General features: G+C 38.0%; 1 protein-coding gene and 1 long non-coding RNA gene across 4 annotated transcripts; one reads left to right on the forward strand and one right to left on the reverse strand.

Moving 5' to 3' along the window:
* Window positions 1–1884: 1884 nt before the first annotated feature.
* On the reverse strand, window positions 1885–26328 carry LOC128253133 (protein dissatisfaction). 2 transcript variants are annotated; one of them, XM_052981309.1, is made up of 5 exons: window positions 26197–26328; window positions 19160–19243; window positions 18938–19099; window positions 4134–5476; window positions 1885–2977 (listed from the first exon to the last, which is right to left on the reverse strand). In XM_052981309.1, the coding sequence occupies exons 1-5, from the start codon at window positions 26204–26206 to the stop codon at window positions 2495–2497; spliced, it is 2082 nt and encodes a 693-aa protein (XP_052837269.1). In that variant the 5' UTR covers window positions 26207–26328; the 3' UTR covers window positions 1885–2494. The 2 variants fall into 2 exon arrangements, with proteins under 2 accessions (XP_052837269.1, XP_052837270.1); XM_052981310.1 differs by lacking the exons at window positions 19160–19243; window positions 26197–26328 and having other exon boundaries at window positions 4134–5501; window positions 18938–19024.
* On the forward strand, window positions 11490–27587 carry LOC128253192 (uncharacterized). 2 transcript variants are annotated; one of them, XR_008267397.1, is made up of 3 exons: window positions 11490–11670; window positions 11731–11914; window positions 26376–27587. It is a non-coding gene; the product is annotated as an uncharacterized LOC128253192 (long non-coding RNA). The 2 variants fall into 2 exon arrangements; XR_008267396.1 differs by having other exon boundaries at window positions 11490–11647.
* The last annotated feature ends 347 nt before the right edge of the window (window positions 27588–27934 follow it).

Genomic DNA, 27934 nt, shown 5'->3' on the forward strand with positions numbered 1-27934 from the left:
AATTTGTACTTAAACTGAGTAAACTTAACTCAAGCTGAGATTTTTTGGACCTGAATTTTTTTTAACTATAAATAAACTTTGGATAGTATTGGATGACTCATTAGCTTATATAACCTATTAGGATTAGGGAGAAATTGTTAATGTAGTTTTTATATTTATCATTTAATTTAAATGACTTATTTACGGAACCAATTTAAAAAAAAATGGTTATATACAAGCTGTATTACAGTATTACGTAACTTTTCTATATTTTCATTTTGTTGTCAGTTTTCGGTAAAATTTCATATAATTAGCTCTAAAACTGACAGTCTAAGTTTGCGTTGAAACGGATAGCTGATGATAGGGTCTTTCTACCTGTTACATAAGTTACTTTTCAACGAGTACAATGCACCCTTCAACTTTACGAGTATAGAGTATAATAAGTGAACAAAATTTGAACTTTGTTGGCACATTTTTACACACATACTCCGAGTATAGTAATATTTTCCTATTTTAGAATTTCGGTGTTATTTTTATAAAAATCGGACATCGATATATTATAGCTGCTATTGATACGATCGATAAATTCATCGAAAATACATTTCTTCAAAGTTTGTAAATGTGTACGCACACAAATCAAAACATAGTCGCTTATAGAATTTTTTTTCGTAGATGCAAGAGTATATAAATTAAGGCTTCCAATAGTTTCTTTCATTTTTTTTTAGAATTGACTTCTTATCTCATTTCAAATAGGAAATTGCGTTGTCCTTCATCTAGTACCAACCTCCTTCCCCGGCAATATTGACGATTAAAGTTTTTTATCCCTGCTAAGTTTGTATAAATGAGAAATTGTCTGCAGCTTTAATACAATTTTATACTTTAATGTGTTTAATAAAGTTCTTTGAAATAACAGACCTATGACCTATACGTGTCACTTTATTAGCTACATGAGCTGTATGGGCTGATCTGAGCTGAAACTTTTAAGCCATTTTAAAAATATAAGTTATGATTCATAGTATTCTTGGACCCCAAAAGCATTGACTTAAAATACTTTTAAAATACCGTCAATCTAGGCGAGCTGTGCTAAAACGGTCTGTTTACTTTCTTATATTTTTGTTCATTTTATAACCATCCAAATAAAAAGACATTTCATATTCATATTTTTTTTCCAATTTATTTAAATTTGCAATATCCCTTAGTTGGTTATTGGCTATAGTCATTTTACGTTTTTGTATATTTATAAGGATTTTATTTTTGCTATATCTAATTTCGTGTTCTTACCGCTTTACGAGTATCAATGTGAAAAAATCAATTATTAAACATTCGGCTTGCATAAACAAAGACTTTACCAATGCGCATTGCAAATGCATACATTTCCAGATATATCGACTTATTTTGATTTGGTAGGTAGGTATGCATTAGACAAAACTAACCGAAACATCAAGCCAGAGACGCAACCAACGAGACAACAGTAACAGTGAGGCAAAACAAGCAACATAAATTTGGTCGCTTGACCTGCGGCAAAGTTGTTTTTTCATTTTCACGATTTCTAAACGTGTTATCAGAAATGGTCCTCCACAAGGAAAAAGGGAAGTGGGAAAAAATAGGAGGAGGGTATTGAAAAAAGTTCTTCCATAAAAGGCAGTCATATTAAATCTTGAACGTAAAAGTGGACAAATTTTTAAATGAGATAGGTCTTGTTACGATTTGTATTACCCTATTTTATGGAACAAAATCTATAAATGTTCCGACTTAATTTATAAAGCATGGAAGGATGGGCATATATTTGATGGTTTTAGCTATAAAACATAATAAAATCATAATGTTCTTGAAAACATTCCAAGACATAATATATTCTGCTTCAGTATGAATATGGTAAATAAACGCTTGCTTCCGGAGTTTCACTTAAATTATAATTCCTATAATAAAGGGTATTCCAAAGCCAAAACGTGTAAAAGGTCAACACTCGAGCAACAACGATTTCGGAACCGCAGAAAGGGGAGTGATTTGTAAGCAAGGGCATGTGAATGGGAATGGGATTGGATATGGAGGTCCTTGCCAGGTTGAAATAACATGGGGGATTTTTAGAAAAGCGACGATATAACGTCGAATGAAAGATAAATAACGAGTGCCGCCCAGGCGGCAGTCAAAAAGAAAAATCCGTGGAAAAAGATGAAAAAGAAGGGAGTATAAAAATGTTAGAAAACGAAATGAAAGTAAAGCGAGCGCGACGCATTGCTGGCGATAAATCAAGCTGGGAGTACGGAAGCCGCGGAGCGCCAATGAAGGAGCGCGGATTGTACATATATATTACATGGCTCCCTGCGAACGGCCGCATCTGCAGGTGCTGCCCGGAAAACTGGCGAACTGCCTCCCTTTCGCCCACTTTCCCCCGCAGTGAATCTGAATACTTTTTGGGTCGCATTGGAATACAAATATTTTCGCAGGTGGCAGCGACCGGTGCCGCTTAGATGCTAGGGAATTGGGACTCGATTTTGATTACTATCCGGGTGGATTACTTGTCCACCTGGGCCGGCTCCATGGTGTACATGTCCCGCAGCAGCCGTGCAATGGGCACGTTGCCGATGGTCTCCTTGAAGAAGAGCGCCTCGATGGTGGCGGCTCGGATGGTTCGCAGCGACGGCAGCAGGAGCAGCAGCCTTCCGAAGCGGGTCGCCTGGCGGGGGTACCGCAGACGCACGTGGTCGGACAGGATGCACTGCGCCTGGTCCTGCAGCATCTCCACCGGCTGCACGTCGCACAGGCCGGCGGTCTCCGGGGCGAACAGGGCGATGGCCTTCATGCAGCCCACCTCGCTGCCGTCGGGCGTGATCTGCCGGAAGCGGCACAGGATCTCCTGGATCGTCTTCATCTCCGTCTGCGTGGCCTCGTCCTGCAGCACCCGCTCCCGGATGAGTGGCGACTCCAGGATGGGCGTTAGGTCCAGGGGAATAGTCCACTGTGCCAGGTTGAGCAGGAAGAGCTCCTTCCAAGACTCCTAAAAATACGTTAATTACAGAGAACACTAGTTAGTTTTAGCTAATTTATTTTATTTTAAGGGAAATGGATGTGATAGCTTAAATTCAAATTCTACAAAACAAGAGTTTAAGAATCAAAAAACAATAATGCACTAGGAGTAAACTAATTGTGTTGATTTGTTGGTACGCATCCAATTTTTTCAGAAATTATTAAGAAATTAAGTTTCTAGAAGATAAATTCACCCCTGATGCTGCCAAATCTTTTTTCCTTGTCCCGCTAATAGAAAATGTTTAGATTCGCCATGTGTTAGACAGAGAAAGTGGTATTTGCTATATCATTCCATCCTCTTTTTATTTAATATTGTAGCATTAATTAATTTCAGTTTGTAAGACTAACAAAAAGCTAACGTATCGTTAATGTAACTGTTGTTGATTTGGAGAATGAGACGACTCGACCTAGGTAAGGTACATGGTGCTTGCAAAAATAAAGTCTTAATGTGGCGGTCTAATTATGTTATTTTTTAAACGCGTAAATTTCTATTCGTATAAACGAAAAGATTAAAAACTGGTACATTGTAAAGCGGCTCGAAAAACAAATTGAAGTACCGCAATAACCCTATAAAGTATATACATTATTGATCAGGATCAATAGCCGAGTCGATCTAGCCATGTTCGTCTGTCTGACCGCATGTCTGTCTGTCTGTCTGTTTGAACGTCGAGATCTCGGAAACTTTAAAAGCAAAAGATTTAAAATTTGGAATGCAAATTCAAACTCAAATTCAAATTTCAAAACGTCACTCTGGACTCTGCGTGTGTGTTTTGCTCATATCTATCGGTTAGCAGAAACATATTTAAAATTGAGCTTTTAATTTAAAAGTTATTAAGTTCTCCTCTAACGCACTGCCGCTGCTCGGCCACTGATCAACAGCTGCTCTGCCGGTGATCGCTGATAGGTGGGGGAACTGCCGGCTCTTAGCTTGTAGTGTTGTCTATGCAGTTCGACAGATGGCGCCTCTTAAACTTTAATTGTTTTGTGGGGGAATATTTATTTTGTTTTGTTGGCTGCGTAACGGGTTTCTTATAGTCTGGCAACTCGACTAAAGCGTTTTTCCTGGTTCTTAATATCAATTTTACAATACTCAAAGGGTGGCCCAATGGGTTGGTACCCGGCCTCACCTGAAGCAGCAAGTGCTGGTCGTTCTTGGACAGCGTCTGGAAGGGCATGAGGCACTTGACCCAGCGCACCGCCATGAAGAGCAGGCGCGCCGTCGTCTCCTGCAGCATCTCCCACGAGAGCAGGCGCGAGTCCAGCAGCTGCTGCGGGAAGAGCAGCGTGTTGTGCTGCACCTGGTACTGGATGAGCTCCTGGCACTTGTCCGGGCTCAGCAGCAGCTCCAGGAACCCGCTGGAGGTCGCTGCCGAGCTGGGGCGGGCTGTGCCTCCCCCCGGCCGCAGGGGCGGGGGCGGAGGCGTGGGCGTGGTGGGCGTCGGCGATCCGGATGTGTAGCTCGCCAGCTTGTGCTCCCCATTGTTGTTGTTGCTGGCGAGGACCAGCAGGGAGGCGTGGCTGGGGGGCGTGGTGGCCTCGCTCAGGCTGCGCCGGGACATCTGGCGGGGCTGCGGGGATCCCGAGGAGGTGGTCAGCGTGGGAGCCGGCGAAATGCTGCCGGCACTCAAGGCCGGCGAGGCCGAGGGCGAAGGCGTCTCCGTCTCCACGTTCACCCGCGGACTCTCGCTGCCCAGGCTGAGTCCCTCCTCCTGACCGCCCACGCTACGCGATCCAATGCTCGAGATCGACTGGATGGAGTTGCTGGGCGACGGCGAGTAGTGGTTGTGGCTGTGGCTGTTGTTGTTGTTGTTGCTGCTGGGCGGCGAAGCCTGAGCCGCCGGGGAGTAAGGCGTTGTGGTGGAGGAGACCACGGCCGCCACGGCTGTGGCCGTGATTCCCGGCAGCTTGCTGGCAGCCTCGGCTATCAGGTTGTGGTGCAGCAAGTGCGAGGAGAAGGGCAGCGAGGGACCGCCGCCACCACCCCCACCGGATCCGCCGCTGGAGATCGAGCTGGCGGTAGCGTGCGGGGCCGGCAGCGAGTGTCCGGGGTGTCCGGAGTGTCCAGAGTGTCCAGGATGCTGGAACGATGCGGCCTGGTGTCCGTGGTGCAGGTGACCACTGGGGGGGACTGGACCCTGGAAGCCACCTCCACCTGGCGGAGCAGCGGCCGCGGGCGGATGGGTGGAGATGTGCTGGGTGTAGTTGAACGAGGCCGAGACGTTCGTCACCAGGGAGACGGGCAGGTGGCCGGCGGCATGGTGGTGGTGGTGCAGGCCAGCGGCGGCCGCCGCGGCTGCTGCAGCGTGGTGGGCGGCAGCCGCGTGGGCGTGGGCGTGGTGGTGATGGTGGTGGTGGTGGTGGGCGGCTGCTGCATGGTGGGCTGCCGCCGCAGCGGCCGCGGCGTGGTGGTGGTGGTGGTGCAGTTGCGGGTGCAGCTTGGGTTTCCTTGGACCGCGCTCGTGCTGAACAGCTGGGGAGGAGAGAGGAGGAATCGACTATTGAAAACATTTAGAAGTCTTGTTCAAGACCTATCGACTTGGGAAATTTATAAAATTTCGGAAATTGCAATGGAGTTAAGTCTAACACGTTCTTAAATTCCGTTTTCCTTCTTTTATTTTATTTATTGTTTTAAAGGGCATAAGGTTGTAATGGCCAATTTTAAATACACGTTTTATATTGGCATTTAAGTATCTTAAATAAAAATTTTATTTAAAACGCTCTTTCGCCAAAAAAACCTCGACTTTATTTATATTATAATTATAGTTTTAGACAAAAGTTTGCAAAGCTGTGAAGAACGGGTTTCGTAACCGTTATCCTTAACTGTTGACCATTTAATATGTGAGATCCTGCAAATGCTTTTCTTTTACAGGATTTTTTTCACAACACATATCATTGAAAAGAAAAAAGAAAATAAAAAAAGATAAGAAAAATCACACAAAAATTACGCGACCAAAAACATATCCCCACTGAAAATTTTACACGATTGACAAAATCAAAATTTAAGTTGTACTTAGTGTAAAGAAAGTGTCGATGAGTAAATAATATTAGTTTTTTTTTATATGAAGCTGTTACGCGTTCATAAGTTAATAAGTACAAGTAAAAAAAATTCAAAGCTTCTAGGAACTTAGCACATTCTACATGAAAAAATCTCATTCGCTCTAATCCTTAGTTTTTAGCAATAGCATTTAATTATTACGTTAGAAATATTTTTTTTGTTTTTGAACCAGGTACAATAGCGGTTGTTTTAGTTGGTAACCAAAACTGAAATACACATTTTTTACCAAAACCTAAACCGTACTCGAAATAGTTCTATTTTTTTTAATTGTAACCGACACCGATATTTGTTTCGGTTTTAATTCCTGCTATACAGTATATATTCTTTTGATGGTTTAATATTTCAGAATCACGGTTTTAACTTTACTTAAATCGGACGACTATATTACATAGCTACCAGATACAACTTCGCTGTTTATCAATTGAATTAAATATACTTCGATTAATTGTAAAAATGGTTTATTAAGTCAGAACTACGCTTTTAATTTTATTAAGGCTATATAGGGTCGGAAAGGCTTCCCTCTACTTGTTACGTACTATTTATCGAATGCAAGTATCGGGTATAATAAACAAGAAAAAAACTATCTTTAAACGATGAACCCCTTTAGGCGCATCCAAATTTTGCCTGGACATATGCGCTCTGTTTGCAAGAGATCCCTAATCAATTGCGAACATCTAGGTATACAATTTAAATAAAAAGTGATGAAAAATCCAACATTTAAGCACACGGAAAAGAGCGTATTCGATCTTAAAACTCCAAGAGGTTCATACTTATTTTTAACAGTCTTCTCTGTGTTTTAATATCATTGCATCCAAGAGGCCAATCTAGTTTGCATAAAATCAGTTCAAGTGTGTAATTGCGATAATCTGCCTCTAAGTACTTAAATAAATAAAGTTAATTTCAAAGATACTCTCGCCTGGCTTTCTTCTCTCATTCTTTGTGTTTCCCTTTCAAAACTTTTCGGAAAAGGTTTTGTGGTACGGTCCCAAAGGTTGGTCTTTCCTCAATTTGGGGCAGAGGTGAGGGACTTGGCAGGAGGAAAGAAACAATAAACCGATTATTAGAATGCTAGAGATGCAAAGATACGAGCTGTAAAGATACAGAGTAGCGGATAGATGAACTGTCCTCGGGCGTGTGAACTGTTGCATATGCCTCCAGCTAAACCTGAATGGGAAAATGGGGGTTGAGGGGCTCACCATGTGTGTGTGGCTGTCATGACTTTTATTTGTTTGTAATTAAATGTATCTGTAGCTGCGTTGCCTATCTTGTAGATTGCATGACGCGGCGCAAAAGGGGTGACATTTTAATCCCCAGCTAATCGCATATGTGAGTGCGTCTCGCTGGAAAATGACTACAGTCACTTGAAGTCCTTGACGCCCAACTCTGGCTGCTTCCCGCTCCACGTTTAATAAAACTAGAAAAAGTTTCCATCTGCAGCACAAAAAAGTCCTCAAAGCTTTCAAAAGATCACAAATTTCAATTAAAGAAAACGCCAAACTCATCAAATTTTTATGCTGCGGGTTTAACAAACTTCAGGTCCCACTTTCTAGCGGGACTTAAAAATTGTGGTTCAGCAAAATACGAAAGAAAAGTTGAAAATTCCCCCTGCGGAACTCAAACTTCAAGTTAACCCTTTGCCCGTGACTCCGAGCGTCTCTTTCTTCTTCAAGCATAGAAACGCGTGAAAAAGGCAACAAAATTAGCTGTCATGGCAGGAAAAACTTATAATATTTGTATTTTTCCATTCTCTTGATTTAAGCATCCCACTTTTCTTTGAGACGATGCCATTTTTTCTTGAAAAAAAACTTACTCTGAAGGACGACCAAAACAAAAGCAGCAAACTAAGTTGATGAGTAAAAAAGTAGCGACTGATTTACTTACTGAAAAGTTATGAAGATGGTAAATGCACAAGTCGTGTCTGCTTTATACACAACACAGGAAAATAGCTGCAGGCATTTTGAATGAGCCCTCTTGATTTAAGTAGAAAATGCTTAATCTGCTAATAAACAGTCCGCCATCCTCGAATAGGATTTAGTACGAAGTAAGCTTTTCAAATCAATTTCAATTCTTCCACAATGCGTAACATGTTATTTAATATTTGTGTAGTAGACATCGTGATCCACGTAATAAACGTTTATCTGGAGGAATACTCTGCTCTTAAACGATTGGAAAATTTATGGGAAATCGGCTAAACTTCATTGTTTTCACATATAAACTATACTTGCCTTTATTTTTAAATGTAATTTGTTAGTTTATTGTAGATATGATATGGTCATAAACATTCGAACTTCGGAAAAAGCTAAAGTGAACTTCACACTCTTTTTAAAAGCCTTTCCGTCCATGAAAATCGTAAAATACTTTAACACACCAAAGTGTGTTGGTTAGTTCTCGATTTCCGAGTTTGAACTTGAGTTTTTATTTTATTTAACAACATGTAATTATACAATTATAGCTTGTGTAAAGCAAATTCCAGGTTGGATGGATCACCCAGGCCACGGATAACTACTCGTCAAGTGCTCAGTTCATATTCCATTGTTTGTCCGACAATACCCTGGGTGACTGGGTACTCGAGCAGCCCCTGAGCCGACATAATGTTTCCATTATGGACTATTAAGCAGTCCGTTACTAGTCCGTGCAACCCCGACCGGATCAGAAGGCTGGGTCTACACAAACACCCCTGCTTACGCGATTCCGGAGCACATCGAATCACTTCAAGTGTTTTCCTAATTTCACGGTTTATATATCTTTTTATTTTATTTTATTTTCGGTTTCGGTTTCGGTTTCGGTTTGAGTGATGCGGTGTTGCTCGCCCCTCACAATTTGCAAACGTTGCCTTATTTACTTTTAATTTGCCTGCCAAACAATCGCATTCTGATATGTTCCTCTTTGCTGATTTTTGGTTACGACATTATCTGTTGTGGCGTCCTGAGTGGATGGCCCCGCATGTGAAGCGAGGGCTCCGCTCATTACCGTTTGCAGATTTATTTATTTCGATTTCTGGGGCACGCGTTGCGCTTTTCAGCTTATGGGCGGCAGGGTTTCCTTCGACGATGATGACCATCATTTGGGATTTTGCGTGCGGTATCGTCGTGAAGTCGTCGTGGTCGTGTCATGCTGTGGGAACGAAACAGCTGCCTGGCAGCTCGCTTTTCCACCGCCACTTATCATTAATTTTTCCGTCGCGTTTTCCCTTGCCCATTCTGGCATCCGGACATTCCCGCCTTTGTCTGGGCCTCCCACCCCCCACCTCAGCTTTTCCCCCCCAGCACCTTAGCACCCCATGACATAATTGCTTTTGCTCCGGCGGAACTTCTGGTCCGCTTCCCGCTTCCCTCTCCGCTACCCTAATTAATTGATTAACTTCAGCAAATCGGTCAATATGTTTGCTCTGTATCTCTGTTTCTCTGTTTCTCTTTGTCGATTTGTTTCGCCTTCCTGCGGGGGCGGTGGTGGTCTGTGGGGAGGGTGTGATCCTCGTAATGAGTTGCTAATTAGATTTGTAGGTTGTAATTTTTTGCTCTCTCTTTTCGCCAGCGGGCGTAACTTTTTGTTCCACAATTTAGAAAAGCCTGAGAGACTCGCCAGGTGTTTAACTACGGCGCAGGAAGAGGTACCGTGGATTGGGGGGAGTAAGGGAAGCTCCTTGATTTTGGTAAGAGTTTACAAGTCAAGTGTTAATTAGATTTCATATTCATGAGGAAAAAGGACTTTGCTAGCAAGTAAAGAGAATAAGTTATCGAATTATAATGGTGTTTATTTTTATGGTCTAGACTCTTAGAATTAATAATCGGTCCAGGAGGAAATGCAGTGAAAGTGCAAAGGTTAAAGTTTTAAAAATTTCCGACCTTTCCGACTCTATAATCAATATCAGAATCACAAGTCGTGACGATCTGTCTATAAACGGTCTACAAACTTCCAGATCTTCGAAACAATAAAAGCTACAGATTTGGAATTTAACCTGCAGATTCTAGTTATTACCATTCAGCGCAAGTTTATTTGAAAATGTGGCCAAGACCACTCAATCTGAGAATTGGTAGAGGTTAGAGGTCAGTTGTAAAGCTATATATGTGTATTCGGTCAATTCAATCGACTCATACACAAATTTACCTAGTTTTCATTATTTTAGAAGTAATTTTCATTAATGTACATCTTCAGGCAGATGGCGCCACCTAAATCCCGACTTTTATAGGTGGCATAGTTGATATATTGAATTTGATTAGCTGGGGATCGGGTATTGTAGTTTTCAATATACATATGTTTTGGTTAACCAATTTCAGCCATAAACAGAACCTTCTTCAATATTCGTATTATAGTTAATGGCTCGTTAACTTATATGCTCGATAAAATTAAAAAATAATTGGTAAATTGCTCATTAAAATATACAACCAAAAAACCAAACCTGTTGCAGAGTATACATGAATTCATTAAATTTGAGCTGTTCTGAATAAACTTTTATGGTCCTCCCAAATTTCCAGGTAGTTTTATTTCATAAAAACCTTTTGCGAAGTACACGGTATTCGCATTCAACCAAAAGAGATTTAGTGCAGTTGCTGTTCTGAGTTCTATAGGTGGACTGTGGTTATATACGAAACTATAATAAAGCTAACAAATATCAGACTTAATTCAACGCAAGGCACTCATTGCTAACTAAAATTTATCTCTTTTTTATGCTTAGCACTTTCTTGATTATTGCTAAATCGACCGATTATCAATAGATTGCATATACGAGTAAATTCGTTGTGTTATGCAACATTTTGCATCTGCAAAGCCCTTTCTTTTACACCCCTTTCCATGCGGAAAGTGGCTCGGTGCATGATGAGGCCAACGGCTTTTCCGCCTCTGACTCTCGTTCGAGTTGTGCTCGCCCAGTGGGTAAGTGATTTTAAATCCGCTTTTAATGTTGACACTGACACTTTTGACTCACTCACGCACACTGCAGTGCAGGCGTGGGTGATGGTGTTGGTGTTGGTGTTGGTGTTGGCGTTGGTGTTGGTTGGTCCCTGTCTATGACATGTGCAAGCCAGGCGCATTTACATGTCGCACAGTCTCTGGCGAAAGTGTATGCACATATCGTAGTAGGCTATAATGTCAATTAAGTAAAACACGCAGCGCATGTGTGTCTGTGCGTGTGAATTTGCATGTGTGGGCGTGTCTCTCAGCCATGGCTTTCTGTGCCCTGCAGCCATGTGTAAATGAAATTGCGTATACGTAATATGGTGGGGGAGTTCAACGATAACTCCACCGAACCTGGCGGCTTAAAAGCTGTACAACAATTATACAAGGGTACATATACATATATATATATATATTTAAATATATACATACTGTATATGCCTAGCTATGTTGGCCTGTCGTATGCCTATATTTATATGCACGTCGGCAAAAATCAATACGTTAAAATGTGGTCATGAAATTAGCCGAGTCTGCCTTTTGCGCCAGCGCCAAAAAGTCGACTCTGGAATAGACATCAACAACAACCAGAATTTACATTGACACCGTCACGAGCCAGTCCCCCAGACTTGGCCCGAAAACGAAGCCAGGCTGGGGAACCACAGTCTGTTGACAAACGAGCTTAAGAGCCCAGAAGTAAGCAAGAATACTCATTCAATGTACATTCCTAGGTGCGAGTCACAGCACCAACACAAACTAACAGCATTTCCAATTTGCAGTCCTTTCCAATAAGTTTATGCTTGGCTGGATCTCGGAAAAGGTTTCTGCTCGTCCGCTTGGGATTATTACTGATGTTTGTCTTGATGTCTTGCCTTGTCTAATCCTCGTCGGAAACTGAGGGGAATATTGGAGGAGAAAGTTGCCTTTGTTAAGCGCTAAAGTTACACTTGGATTCTAGATGAGGTGAATGGATTCATCATAATATAAATCAAAGGACAAAATCAAACCTATTTCCAATATTGCTTAGACTTACAAGAAAACATTAGAAATTTAACCCATGCTTCCTATCATTATGTAACGATAGAAATGTTTTTTTTTTAATAATCATTACTGGTCTGCTTGTCTACCTGTCTGATTGTCCGCTTCCTTGCATATCGTTAATGGGCTATACCAGTGTAACGTTGTTTTAAAATCGATTTTTTTTGCCCGTTTCAAAAGTTTACAATTTCAAAAATATTTTTTGAAAGCGGAAAGGTCGTATCTAAAATTGATTTTGACTATCAGATACTCAGCTGCACATGAAACTTTATCCGCGTTTATCTCGAAAATGCATTTTCGAAAACAGCTGAAATCAAAAACTAACAAAACTAAATAATCTCTTGAGTTAAAAAATGGTATTTATTTCAGTGCCAAATTGACAATTTTAAAACACATTCAAGAATGCTCAGTTATAATATGAAACCGATCGGTCAGTTTTTTGTTGAATTATGATGTCAGCAATTTATAAAAATGTCGTTATAAGAAAAACGTGTTAAGGTTTTAGCCCCCTAAACAATATAGCTGTGTTGATTTTGCCATGAATTTTTCGGACTTTGTTGTTCGATTTTTATAAAATTAAAACGGTCATTCTAAAATTGCAAATCAGCACTATGTATATCTTATATGCAAGCTTCTATATGATAAAGTCGAGCGATTCGTTGTGCTTATGTGCTATCTTCCACTCTCGTTTTTTAATAAACCAAATATATAAACAAATGGAGAATCCCAAACATAAATTAGAATGCTGTTATAGTTAATGTTCTAAAAGGAACTTTAATCCATTCTAATTTGTCGTTATAAAATGTCTCAATTAGGAATATTTACAAAATTGGTCTTGGCCATTATAAGCATCATTACATATCACTTTTCGGGGGAAAAATGACCCTATCATTACGACAGCCCCACTTCACAGTCCTCAACTGAAAAGCGTTTCTTAAGAATAGGACTCGCAAAGCGACACAAATCACTCAAAATGAGAAATCCGCTTAAACCGCTGCGTAAATATTGGGGAAAGAAAAAGAAAGTAAAGAAGTGTCTGCTGGCTTGGAAAGGGAGAGTTGAGTTGAGGGGCACCCGCTACGTGCAGTATGCGTGTTGATGATGCTGACACTTTGGTGTATACAAATGCAAATACCATTAAATGTGACAAGTGGCAACATAATTTGTAAGGAGGGCTCTTGTCGTTTTTTCTCCATTCTCCGATTCGTACCCTCCCCAGGATATTAGCATACAAAGTAGCCAACATTTGTAATTCTGTCAGCCGCACGGAGGAGTGAGTGCAAAAAGCTTTGCCAGCGAAATGTGCGACGCCTGTCATATTTTCCCATAATAACTTATTTGTCAGTTCTAAAGTGCGAGGGACAAGCTGATTGGTCAGCTGAAAACCGTCATATTGCCATTTTGTCGCAGAGGGATGAGATAATCAATCTTTTTTGGTTTTACAGGATATCAAACATTTTGGTTTTGCTTGAGTTTTAAGTCTTAAAAGTCTTAAACATTCTGTCATTGGGACAAAGACAAAGCTAACACCAAGTTGGTTGTAAACAATACATGAGGAGCCTACCGCCTTTACAAATTTTTAATTCTGCAATAAATATCCAGGGTGCCCACCTTGGTCAACTCTTCGTTAGATCTTGCGTTGAAAAGACACACCCTCTATAAATCGTCTGTTGGTTTTTTGTATGCAAGGACAGTTCTAAGTATTAAGTATTGCTACCAATCGATTTAGAAAATTTGATAAGGAAACATTTTTGAAAGAAACTTTTTTATATACTATACACAAAATGCTTTTTTATTTGAAAACATTTAAAAATTTATCCTTCCACTAACACTGCAACCCGTTACACTAAGGAAATTGCTCCCATCTGATAATTGAATACGAGGACGATCCGCCAGAACATGACTCATTCAAAACGCCTAGACTACCACACTACATGGTTTTGTAAAAGGCCATTTTTGTAATAATACTACTACGTGACTTATTTTAAAAGCGGCAGAATGAATTTAGGGACATACAGTACACAATATATATATATACAATATCTCGCTGCATTTACGTCCCTTGAATTTGATCAAAAAGGCCATTTGTTTGTCCGCACACTGCAAAACATACAACGTTCTAAGTACTATTTTTATATGCATATGGTGGTACAGTTCCAATTTGCTAGCTGGATTATGCTGCCCACCATGAAAATAATTTCATATATAAAAATTTTTAAAGGCAAAACTACGGTCGTGTGATCTTACAATCTCTGAGTTTTTTTTCTATATGGGTGGCCGACTAGCCAATATAAACAGCCTTCTCTAATATTTCTAAGACTTGGCAGCTTTATGATATCGTTTTCCGATTTGAATAAAATTAAAAGCGTAATTCTGAACTATTAAACCATTACTATATCCAAAAGAAATTATGAAAAAGGATTTAAATAAAGAAGTCAAGATTTTTTTTAAAGTTTCTTATTTGTAATATTCCGATTGTTTCCATGGGAAATTCAAAAACAATAAAGTTATCATTGTTTTCATTTTGTTTATCTATTGTTCCTATGGAAGCTTCATGCTGTAGTCGTCCGATTGAAAGCGTATATCTCAAAAACATAATTTTTTTATTTTTTTTCCGATCTAGTCCGATTCAGCTCATTCCGTCCTATGTTCTACCTGCAACAGGAAGACAACTTTTGTGAAAGTTTCATGCAGATAGCTTTAAAACCGAGGGACTATTGTAGTTTGCGTAGAAACGGACGGACAGACGGACATGGCCAGATCGACTCTTCTCGTGATGCTAATCAATATATTTATATATATATACTTTATAGGGTCGGAAATAATACCCTCTGCAAGGGTATGAAAATAAATTTATTTTATTTTATTTATTTCTCATTTTTTTTTAAGTAACCTTTTAAGAAGCTGCGAGAGCTCTACACCTTTCCAATTAACTTTATTCGCTGCTGGGATTCGCAATACCAAAATCAGTCCAAGCAGGCAAAAACTGAAGGGAAGACAAGCTGAGAATGGCTAGCCACAATCCCCACCACTGTCATCAATTCCAGCGGGCCCAACAACTTTACTACTTGCATAGCCCCATCGAACCCAGACCCACAAAAATGTAACACAAACGTGCCCTGAACGGTTTTTGTGGCTTTTTTGCTTTCTGCTCTAAACAAGAAAAGCATTTTGTCTGGGGATACTACAATGGCGTTAGGGCGGACCATTTTTCTGGGGGCTCAAATAGGGTGAGGTGTGTGAAGGATGTGTGAATTGCTTGGCGTCCATGTGTGTTTGTTGTTTATTTACGGCAACCAGCCAAGAAAAACCCCAAAAAGGCAGCCTAACATGAGGCTTTGTAGCGGCAAACTAAGAAAATATCGCAAGGAATGTGGGGAACATGTACATCTCGTAGCACGCTTACATTCCTGCTATTGAAGCGATGTTTTTCTGGTTCCCGGCATTTTCTCAGTGACTTGGACTGGGAAGGTTTAAACATACGAAAACTTAGTCTTTTATCACAGCGATGATCATTTGGAAAGCAGGCCTGAAGCGGAGGTGGGACGAGTTTATTCTCCGTAATGTACACTTCATTTTAGACTTTGGGTTCGTAATGTACTAAATGTACAAAATGAGGCAAACCCCAATTTCATAGCTCGCTCTTTAAGAATAAAGGTTTATTATATTAACTGTAGTTCTTAAAAGATCTGAGAATGGAATGAGTTTGTGCCCAAAAATTCTTCGGTGTCACAGAATCGGGGAATTTTTGTATGTTTTTCAGATTAAATTTGGTTAAACGTTAGTTATTAAGTTAGTTTGAAATAGAAATAGCGATAAACTAAGAGGTTTCTGATTTGCGATGAAGTAACAGATTTCTGTGCACACATGATAATGTTATTTGTTTCTGTGAAGCCTTTTTTTCATTGCGAATTTGATTAAAAGTTGGTCCATATTACATTTCCTTAAATGTTGAAGGTACTGCATTTATCTAAATCGAATCATTCATTTTCCTAGTTGGAATTCTCTGCACCGGAATTAAAGAAATCCGTACCTAGACTGTACCCCTATTTTGAGAATTTAATCGTCGGCTACCATTGCTTTTCTTTATTTTCCGATTGTGCTTTTTCTTGTGGGGTGCTTTAGTCCGTCGCTATTGTTTTCCATTGGGTGGTGGCTAGCTGTCAAAGGACCCTTCCTTCCTAGTCGCATCATTTCGGTCTACAAGCCATCATCGCGGGGAAACCCTTGGTTTGACTGACGTCTAAGTTCGAGCTTTGGGCTTCATCACTTGATTGTCAATACATTTTAGTCGCATTTTCAGCGAGAGGATAATGCGTGTAATCCGCTATTAAGTGCACATTGTCAATCGACCCTCACGCCCCAGCTCTCCACCCCAAAAAGGTGGCCTGCGTGTGGCAAAATCTGCAACGATTCTCACGCTGCTCTTGTCCTTTGCTCCTGTCCAGGCTCTTCTGTGCAGCGAACCCATCAATGGTAGCTTCTGAATACCGACTACTGAATACTGAATTCGAAACCGACATCCATGAGATGAGTTTGGCTCCTGGATGTAGTGGGCTAAAGTCCGCACCCCGCCCAACAGTTGATACCAAGAACGTTTGTCGCTATTATGTGTTTTTATGCTACATTTAATGTTGGCTTAAGAGCTTTAAAGCTGGCATTGTTGCATAGAGCTGTGTATTCGTTTTGGTTGTGGCTATCCGACTGCCGATTACGGAACGGGTGGGGAATTAGCTGTATTCTGTAGACTGAGCTGGATGCAAATTTTGTTTTTTGTTTACTGTAAGCCTTTGAGGAGAATAAAATTCAGAAATAAAATTGCTGTCTATTAAAACGCATTCTTTCCGAACGAGACCTTAAATCAAAAAACTATGAACGACTTTAGATCATTCTAAACACAACTTGAAAAATTAAGTAATGCAATAGCTTTTAAAATAGTTTGAATATTATATATATATTGAATATTACATATATATATACATGGTGACTCTCAAAAAAGTTGCATTTTAAAATGGATATAAAAAACAATTGGATTTATTAAAAAAACACATTCCCATCGTGTTTAACTTCGAAGCATTCCTATCGGTGATTATTTTATTCGAAAAATCATATTTTCAAATGGGGCTCATGTATGGAAATCTACAATTTTCTCTAGAGATAAAACCTGGTTGTTCAGGTAAAATTGGCCTTCGTGATTTAAAAAATGACACATAAAGTATTTTTATGCAACCATTTTTTATACCCTTGCAGAGGGTATTATAATTTCAGTCAGAAGTTTGCAACGCAGTGAAGTAGACGTTTCCGACCCTATAAAGTATATATATTCTTGATCAGCATCACTAGTCGAGTCGATCTAGCCATGTCCGTCTGTCCGTCCGTCTGTCCGTCTGTCCGTCCGTTTATATGCAAACTAGTCTCTCAGTTTTAAAGCTATCTGCATGAAACTTTCCCAAAAGTTGTCTTTCTATTGCAGGTAGTATATAAGTCGGAACGAGCCGGATCGGACGACTATAGCATATAGCTCCCATAGGAACAATCGGAAAAATAAATGAAAAAAAATTATAACTTTGCTGTTTTTTAATTTTTTGTTTAGTTCTTCGAGATATAGTAATGGTTTAATATTTCAGAATTACGGTTTTAATTTCATCCAAATCGGACGACTATAGCTTATAGCTCCCATAGGAACAATCGGCAAAATAAATGAAAAAAAATTATAACTTTTCTGTTTTTTAATTTTTTGTTTAGTTCTTCGACATATAGCAATGTTTAATTATTTCAGAATTATGGTATAAATTTTATCAAAATCGGACGTCTATAGCATATAGCTCCCATAGAAATAATAAAAATATATAAAATAACTATCTAATAATTGAGCTGCAAATCATCATAGTTTCAATGTTTTTTTTTAGCACATACTCAAGTAAATCATAATTTAAGTGTTTTCAAAAGTATTTAATTAATGCAATAGCTGCAAGGGTATATGAACTTCGGCTTGCCGAAGTTTGCTTTCCTTCTTGTTTAGTATTTGTGAGGAAATGTTTTAGTTTGAAATTCGACTATTGAATTATTTCTTGCCTTTAAATCATGAGTCCATGATTTACTATTAATAGGATTTTTTAACTTTCCCATGCATTATGGAATTCGATGCTTAGTAGAGATGCTAGAGCCCGTCATTCAATAATGAAACCAAAAGGTCATCTTTAAAATTAAACGCATAAAAACCAAATTTAATTTTATTGCTTGTTATTCACAGTGGAACTTTAACAAAGTCAACAAAATACTAAGATATAAATTTGTTATTGCTATTTTTATGTTATATTCAATTTTAAAGTTTAAAAACCCAAAAAGGGCTACAATTATTTTATATAAAAAATAAGTTGCCTTGAGGTTTGACAAATAAAAATAAAAATGTTGTATAGTTTTTTTAAGTCCCACTTTCCTTCCTTTTCTTGTTCTTTCTGTTTGTTGTTCAATTTATCTCTTTAAAGTGTTCAAATTTAACGAAAGTTGAAAAACAATTGCGCAAGACATTCACTTTGCCACTTTTCCCTTATGAAATATAAAAAGTCTTGGTGTAGCTTGCCAAAATCAGGTTTAACACTTTGCCCCATTAAGCCCTTTGCCCCCCGATGCAAGGCCACAGGATTGAGGCTCGCATAATTTATAATCAGCTTAATGACAAATTCTGCCAAACTCAAATGGTATTTTACCGAGTCTGGCCACAATTGCAGAAGAGGCAGGAAAGAAGGAAAGAGCCGGCGGCATTTCGGTTTCCGAGTTTGATGTAATTTATGCCCAAAAACCTTTGCGAAGACAGGCTTCTTCAGCTAATTTGCTGCATAATTAAATACGTTTGGAAAGCAAAACAATACTTGTGGGCCAGGAATCAACGGCGGAGCTAAGTGGGGAATCGTGCGAAACGTGGGGTGATGCCAGGGTGTTACTTACCATCCTTGTTCATGGCCGACTGAAAGCATTTGGCCAGGCGACAAGCGCGGCACTGATTGCGATGGGTCTTGTCCACAGGACACCGGCCTTTGAGATCGCCGGTAGCCTTACAGGTGTAAATGCGATTTCGATGGATGCTCCGCTTGAAAAAGCCCGAGCAGCCTGAAGGAAGGGATTAGCTGAGCTTACACTGAAGTTGTTGTAACCGTCTCTAGGACTCACCATCGCAACTGTAGATTCCATAGTGCTTGCCGGAGCTCCGATCGCCACACACCTTGCAAGGAATATCCAACAGGCGGTCGCCCGCTAAAAATTAAAAGGAGAAATATAGTTATTTCAAAATGACTGGATCAAATTTTCAATTATCTTTTCCAATAAATCAACTTTGAGATTCGGTTAAAATACCATTTTTGCTTGGGATTTATTGATATTACCTAAGAAATGTGCCCTAAGAAAACCGATACGTCTTTCTGTAAATATATCCTAAAAGATTCTATTAAAAAACTAAACTATTTTACGAAAGTTACAAAGGTTACAAAATCAAAAAGAGAATTTTATAATTTTATCACTTCTCGATGCACATAAGAATTTTTGAGGAATAAATTTTGTTCAATACCAAAACTAGCATTTTTAGCTAAAAGAAAAAGAATTACTTTAGGAAAATGAATTGGTTCAGGAGAAAAAATTTGAACTTTTGGGCTCGGTTTTGGTAAAATACTCAACTTGCTTAGCACAGTTTAAAATTTGAAATTTTTTGAACGGACACCCAATTTGTTTGGGTCCGGTGCTCCGTTAAAAAGTTATTCAAAAAAATATTATTTAGGCTGTTTGTCGGTCTCATAAAATTTGAAGCACTTGTTATAGAATCATGGAATAATTTTTCTAATGCTGGGCAGGTCGTTACAATAGAAGTTTGTTCTACGAATTTTTGAAAATCTAGCTTGTTTAGCGGAAAATCGGATAGAAATAGGTGAACTTTGCACGCCCATAACGTCCAAACTAGTAAAGCTACTGAAAAGTGCTATATAATTGGTCTTAATACATTAGTTTTAAAATTATTTTTTTTTATATTTAACACTTTTTTTATATTTTACGCTTTTACAAATAATTTAAATACGGCTCTAACGATATTTGTTTTCTAGCCCTTGAGATTCCTTAAATTTTGGTATGCAACACATGTTTTAAAAAAATCGTTTTCGAAAGTTTTTAAGCAACGAATATGGTCACTTTTCTCATTTGAAAGCAGTTAGCGCTGCCTGGGCAAGAGTGCATCACCAATTAGGGGAGGAAAATGTTATAAATCAAAAATGGGAGGAAACTTCGGCAAGCCGTAGCTTATAAACCCTTGCAGCTATTGCATAGAATTAAATATTTTTTAAAACATCTAAATTTCCATTTATATGCTTATGTTTAAAAAAAATTGAAGCTATAATGATTTTCAACTTAATTTTTATACCCTTGCAGAGGGTATTATAGTGGTGTTTTTTAATTTTTTTTTAGTGCTTTGAGATATAGTAATGGTTTAATATTTCAGAATTACGTTTTAAATTTCATCAAAATCGGACGACTATAGCATATAGCTCCCATAAGAACAATCATAAAAATAAATAAAAAAAATTATAACTTTGGTTTTTTTAAATCAATCGTTTTTGTGACAGCTATATGATGTCGGTTTCTGATTCGAATAAAATTAAAAGTATAAATCTGAATTATTAAACCATTACTATATTTTTTTGCGCATTGCAGTAGGTAGAATTGAGTTTTAATTGAGATATATAATAATATAACAAGTTTCTAAAATTTATTATATTAGATTTATAATACGTTACATTTTTTCCGATAGTTCTCATGGAAGCTTTATGATATTATATTATATTCTATAAAATTATTATTTCAAATTTATAATCATGATTCTTTCAGACATATGTCATGACGATTATACACCCAGAAGAAATATGGTCTTGAAACGCAAAAAAATGTTCTTAAAAAAGGTAATACTGTCTAAAATTTGGCTTAAGGTAATGAAACCCTTAAATCATTTTCATTAAGGTGGACTATGGTCAAGACTATGAAGGCCTAAATATATGTCCAAAACAATACTCAAATTTTAGGCAATGTTGACATAAAAAATGACTTAATATAGTGATAGGTAACTTAGTTTAAACTTAAAGACACCACTTCAAGCGTTCTAATTTAATTCACTAATTGCAGTGAATTTAATCAATCAACGTTATTTAGACATGCCCTGTCGTAAATTTGATTTTATAGGAACAATAGAAAACAGAAAATGATAAATAAACTGTATTAATTAATATAAATTATAAATTATCGCGAAAGCCGACGATCAAAAACTGTACATATCGTACATCTTTTTTGCCTACTTTTCTATTTGCAAGAAAAACCAACAACAATTTTAATGTAACATAATACAAAATAATTGTTAAAATCTAACTGGTTGGGTCTTAAACTAGTTGACTTTTTGCACTGAAGTATCAAATCGCTACAACATAATGTACCTTATATTTAACATTAATTTTGTAAATAATTACATTATTAAATTACTTTTTTGACCACTATAAAAAAATCACATGACTTTCCGAATAGTTGAAGCTACGTTCCTCATTATTATTAAATTACTGTTTTAGCTATTAAGAACAAAAAAGTAACATGATTTTCCGAAACCAGAAGATTTCCTAAAAAGTAATGTGCAAGTCATTAGACCGCTGAAATTTGTAACACATCGAATTTTAAGGTAGATGGACTAATTTTTAGAAAGTTGATTCTTCAAAAGTGTATTGCAATAAATAAGCTATTTATGGCCATGCGTTTGATTTTCAAGTCAGCGACAGCCTTAAAATTTCATGTAAGACCTTGAACAGTCAAAAATTACCAACAAGTAAATTTTCATTTTCATTTGCAAGGTAATCATTTATCTAAAGATGATTTTCCTTATTGCCTCCTTTTCAGTTCTTTAGAGTGTTTCTTTGTCGGCTCGAGGTCAGGTAAAAGTTATGAAAATTAAACGCAGGGTTTTAATTCATTCATTCCGATCAAATTCAGGGCATCTTACCTATTTACACGACTGCACCGCTTGAAAATGCAGTATTATAATTTATTATATTTAACTTTTAAGAAACTTTATTACACTTTGGGAATTCAAAAAAAATCGTTTTTATATTTGTTGCCAAACTCTAAACAAACAAACTTAAAATTGTCATCACATCCACATTTAAGGGTATATTGCATTACAATTTACTCAAGAATAGTCGGTTTTTATTATGGACGCAGTTCGCGTAGTGACGATATTCAAATTTTTTTTATATAGCCGTAGAATTGAAAAAGGAATAAATAAAATATTTATTTAAAAATACTCATTAAATTTTTTTGTCAGTTATATTTATATGTATCTAAAAAATTCATCATTTTGAGTATTGCAATGATATAAATCTAAAAAAAATCGTTAATTTAATTCCAAATAAAACTCAATTCTATATACTGTTATAACAGAGAATGATCAAGCTTGTAGCCTTATGTAGAACATTTACAAATAAACGCATGCAACCATATTTAACTTTTATTAAGCACTAAGCCCTCGTCCTTAGAGTTCTTTCGTCCTCAGTAAAAACAGTGAGTCATGCTTAAGAAAAGTTGCCTACTTTGTGGCGCTGCTTCGAGTGTGTTTGCCGCGGATTAGCTTGTGAAAATGGCCCGCACACTTTCTCACCCCACATGATTGCCAGGAGGAGAGGGGAAGGGCAGCCCTTTGACTGGCACGCTTCGCAAATTAAGTTCAACACTCGGCACTTGTCAAAATAAAACGCTCGCCCTTTGTTGTGGTCCTTTCTCCTGTGACATTTGACATATTGTCGCTGGTGGAGTTCAGGCGGTTTTGGTTTTGGGTCGGAGTTTGGTCTGCGCGTGTTGCCAATTTTCACACCCTGCGCATCGCCAATTGTCCGCAGCGTGTTAACACCTCTCGAGTGGCCGGGCGTGCCCGCTTTTTCGGGGTTGCATCGGAATCGGAATCTGAAGGCCCATTGACACCTTTGGCCGTAGACCTTTTCCAGTCCGTTGTTTTCTTTTTTAAAATTTGGTATTGTTGATTTTACATATTTTTGTTGATTTATGCCATCACTTGCTACTTTGGCACCCCTTTTTTCTTGGTATTACCCATATACAATATGCTTTCTGAATTTTTATGGAAATCTCGGACATGTTTAGATAGGCAAAAAGCTTACAGGGTGTGGACAAAACGTGAGAGTTTTGCAATATCGTCGTCAGGGCTATAGAATAGTTTATTTTAAAATTTGGGATTACCTGGGAGGAAGACAAAAAAAGGAACAACTAGTGGAATAAACGGAAATCCACAAATATAAGGGAGAGCTTAAATCGGGGGCCTGACTTGGCTGAACTTAAATAAGCCACTAGAAATTAAGTACACAGATTCTGAACAATTAATTGTACGTCAAAGTATGACAAGCACTACGCTTCTTACGCTGTGTTGTGTGTTTATGCTTTAAGTGTTGTCTGTAAGCATTTTGCCCGTAAAAATATAAAACCCTAGTCACACAAGACAAATTTGTGTAAATCTAATTTCTGACACTATGTTGTGCTTTTGTTTAGTTTTTTAAAAACGCTGTCCCTGCAAATATAAAATCCTAGTCGAACATAACAATTTGTGTAAATCAAATTTTCAGAATTTTAAAATATACAACAATTAAGAGAAAACAAACTTAAAATTAGGGTAATTTATAAATGTATAAGTTTATATACCCTTGAAGTAATAAGAAAACCAGGAAAAGAAGGAAATTTCAACCTTCCATTTTCGGGGCTCAGTTTTAAAGCTAGCGATCTGAAACTTTTACAGTCGTTCTAAAACATGTATACGCAGATCAAGTTTGAAAAGCGATCGGACGTCTACATCCTATAGCTCCCATAGAAACAATCGTACATAACTTGCACGAATTGAAGATATTTCGCGCAGGGTAATACCAATCAGACGTCTATACCCTAAAGCTCCCATAGGAATAAAAGGGTAAAATCGGTTATAATTTGATGTTTTTCAGGATATTTTGCAATTTTAGAAATTTCGACAAAGTCTGCAAGGGTAATAAAAATTCGGCTTGAAGAATTATCTATTTCACTGGAAAAACTATCGATGACCAAAATTGGTTAAGCAGAACTGGAGATTAAAAAAAATGACATGGAAACATGTAAAAGACGTTACTTACACTTAAAAAAAAAATTTTATAATGCAAAACATTTTGAGTGCCATATTTTGAATCATGGAGTCCATCTGCACCGAAAAATCAAGCGTTGATCATTGGAGGATTTCATCAATTTGAAATTGTAAATCATTGTCATTTGATCGTTTCTATGGCAGTTACGTGATATCGTTTTGCGAGTTTAATTAAATTATAAGCGAAATTGTGACTTATAATCAATTACTATGTATAAACGAAAAAAAGTCAAAAAAGCGAAGATAAATTTCGTTTTGTTAATTATTTTTTATACATTCTAATGGAAGCTATATAAAATTCTGGAATAATTAACCAATACTATAAGTTGAAGAACTAACAAAAAAAATTTATAAACAGCAAAGTTATATTTTTATGCTTTTTTTTCGATTGTTCCTTTGGAAGCCATATGAAATATTTGTCCGATATGGTTCGTTACTTTTTTTTTTTTCTCCAATTAATCCAAGGGGAGCCATATGATATAGTCTTCCGATCCGTCATGCAGATAGCTTTAAAACTGATAGACCAGATTGCGTAGAAACGGACAGACCGTCATAGCTATATCAACTCTTTTATCGGTCGGAAATTTCTCCTTCACTAATCTAATTTTGTTCCTACGCTGACAAAAAACTTCATGTTTCTTTATCAAAACGGATTTGTAAATAATTGTATATATATTGCAAAAAAATTGCTGTAGCATTAAAGAAAGAAAGAAGAAAAGCGTTTGATTTAGTGGTAAAACCTACCAGACTTTGTACACCTTATAGACGAACATGGTCTCCTTAAAATTGCAGTACGATCGCATGATAGCTGTATAAACTAGAGCTTTTGTTTTTATCATTTTAATGCATAACATTCCAAAAAAAGGATATTTTTTTTAATGAAATAAGAAAGAATGAAAAAATCAGGAAGCCACATTTTATATACACATAAATAAAAATGTAACATCACTATGGACGATAGTAAATGTAGTAACGATGTGCATTGAAGACTACTATATATAGCCGAATTGAAAATCTGCTGATCGTGTCGAGTAATACACCATTGGAAAGGTATCAATAAATGAATAGGTATTGCATACCAAAACTTTAGGAAAGTTAATTTGTTCGGGAGATTGGGCGTTGAAAGTGACATACAGAAAATTTTTTAAAGTGCAGTTTTTAAGCTTGGGTTTGTAAAATATTGCCCTTTTTAATACAGTTCAAATTTAATTTAAAATATGCGTCGATAGGATCCGATGCTCCCTTATTCAAAAAATACTTTTTTTTTGTATATTTAAAAAATACAAAAGTTTTCCTTGTCGTTTGTAAGTTTTATAAAATTTTAAGGACTTGTTTTAGAGATCTAGAATAATTTTCTTTGTGGTGGGCAGGAAATCGCTAAACATAGCTAAATATTTCGTCACGCTAAAATAAAAATGCTTGTGTGGGCAATATACCTGGATGAAGCTGTCCGAATGGAAACATTTAAAAAGTGTATTTTTTTAATCAAATGCTTATTCATTTTTCGTCACAAAATTTGATATCAGGTATTTTATATGTTGAAGGTGCGATCGTCACGAATTTTTTACCTCATTAAGAGGTGTTTTTGTTTGTTCTATAAAATGACTATAAGTCAAATATTATATTGTGTTACTTGCATGATGGATAATGCTTGAAACATTTAAAGATGGTCATAGGAATTAGATTATTTTAATGTAACAAGCACTTTATTCATTCGTTCGTCGAGTCTTGGAATACTGTTTGCCAATTTAAAGTCCCAAGTATAGTGTTCAAAAAAAGTATTCAAATTTGCCCTACGGGGCCTAACTGTCATGAAAATTTATTACCACCTTCCTCTAGTATATTTATTTGAATAGAACTACTAGAAATAGAATTAATAGCACCATCAAATTTCTACTACCGGTTCCTTCAATCTTTAAATTGCATAATGCTCCAACAAAGTGTGCTGTTTTGTCTTGTTAAACTACTTAGCACTAGCCGCCGGAAAAATTTATTTGTAAATTCCGACGCATCGCTTTACCTGTGCCCATTTTCCGTTGATGGAAATATTTGAACCCTAATGTATCCAGTTTGCTTAGGTTTACGTTCCACACTGCGCACTTTAAATTGGCAATTGTGTTTGACTTTAAGACGACTTATTGAGAACTCCTCGCACCACCGTAGCACAATTTCACTTGCTATTCTGTGCAACTTTTCCAGATGCCGACGCGATTCGCTGCCGCTGGAATCTGAAACGGATCGCCTGGGCTGACGGACCAACTGCGAATGAAACGGGAAGCTAAGGCTGGCAGAGCCAGCAGCGAACAGACCGCCAATTACGAAAGTGAAGCTGCCAAGGAGAGGTCCTTTTTTGCAGTCAATTTGACAGGAGGGCGAGTCAAGCCAAAGGCAGTAACCACCCCCACCCACATCCCACCACCCGCCCAAAGCCACAAACGGAAAAGCGAAAAACACAGCTGCGACGGGAAAATGAAAAGCAGCGAGCGCCGAGAATGCAGAATCCAGAATAGAGAATCGAGAACGGAGAACGGAGAACGGAGCACCGAGAACCGGGCAAAGCAAAACGAACAAAAACAAACAAAAAAAAAAAGGAAACCAAACGAAAGTCGAAAATTTACGAAAAGCTACCAAATGTTACATTTCATCCCTCGATGGTGGACCAAAAGCAGCCGACCAGCCACCCACCCGTCCACCACCCACCCATTCCACAATCGGCAGCGTGGTGGACACACACCAGCAAGGAGTCCCAAAAGAGAGAGAGAAAGAGAGTCGCGGGAGGAGAGCGAGGAGTGGCGGGTAACCAACCGGAAAACGCCCTTTTTTCAGTGTCTCCGTACTGATGCGATTACAGCAAATGAGGGGACTTCCTACCGTCCACCATTTTTGTTTTTCTCCCCTCAGCGCTCACACACACACACACACACACACACACACGTCAGCCGGCGCAGTGAGACTCAGCACGCACACTAGCGCACACGTCCTGTGGCTTTCGACAATTCACCACAAAATGTCAAGAATGACGAAAAGCTAGCCGAGGATGTATTGGTATGTGCATGTGCTGCTGCTGTCCCGCTCGCACAGCTGCCTTTTCGCTCGCTTCCCTTCCGCTGTACTGCTCCTGTGCTAGCAAATAGCCTTCATCGGCAGAGATGTTGAGATCTCCTGGCTTCTCTCCTTTTTTCTAGGTTTTTTGCTCTTTGTCTGGTGGAATCCGGCGCTTGTAGGCTGTCGGATTATTAGTTCTAAAGTCAGGATCTCTTCTGCCGAAAGGGCGCTACAGTTGGGGTACATTTGACTGGTTGAGTTAGCTTGAGTTCGCTGTTTGTTTGTTTTTTTGAATTACTTCTCTAAAATTGTTTAAAGCAAACATATAATTTAGATGATATAGATGATATAGACAAACAAACTATAAAATAAGCCAGAGATTTAAAAAAAAATATATTTTATTTTATTACTTTGTTGATAAGAAGCTAGAGCATGTAGTATGTCCTGCTGAGATATATATGGATTTTGTGAACTTGTTTTTGGGATACACAACAATGTCGCTCGATTTGGAAGTATTTGAAAAAAATAGATTAGATTTTAATAAAACGTAGAAGGCAATAAAATGTTGAAAATTTGTGAATTTTTTGAATTTTTGCACAAATATAACTCTTTTGATTGATTGAAGCAAAGCAAAATGTATAAACTTACAGGCAGTCGGAATTTAGTACCATCCGATGTCACTGCACGACATATAGCAAGGCATATGTGGAAAG

The sequence above is a fragment of the Drosophila gunungcola genome (genome assembly GCF_025200985.1).
Source record: "Drosophila gunungcola strain Sukarami chromosome 2L unlocalized genomic scaffold, Dgunungcola_SK_2 000007F, whole genome shotgun sequence".
NCBI lineage: Eukaryota > Metazoa > Arthropoda > Insecta > Diptera > Drosophilidae > Drosophila > Drosophila gunungcola.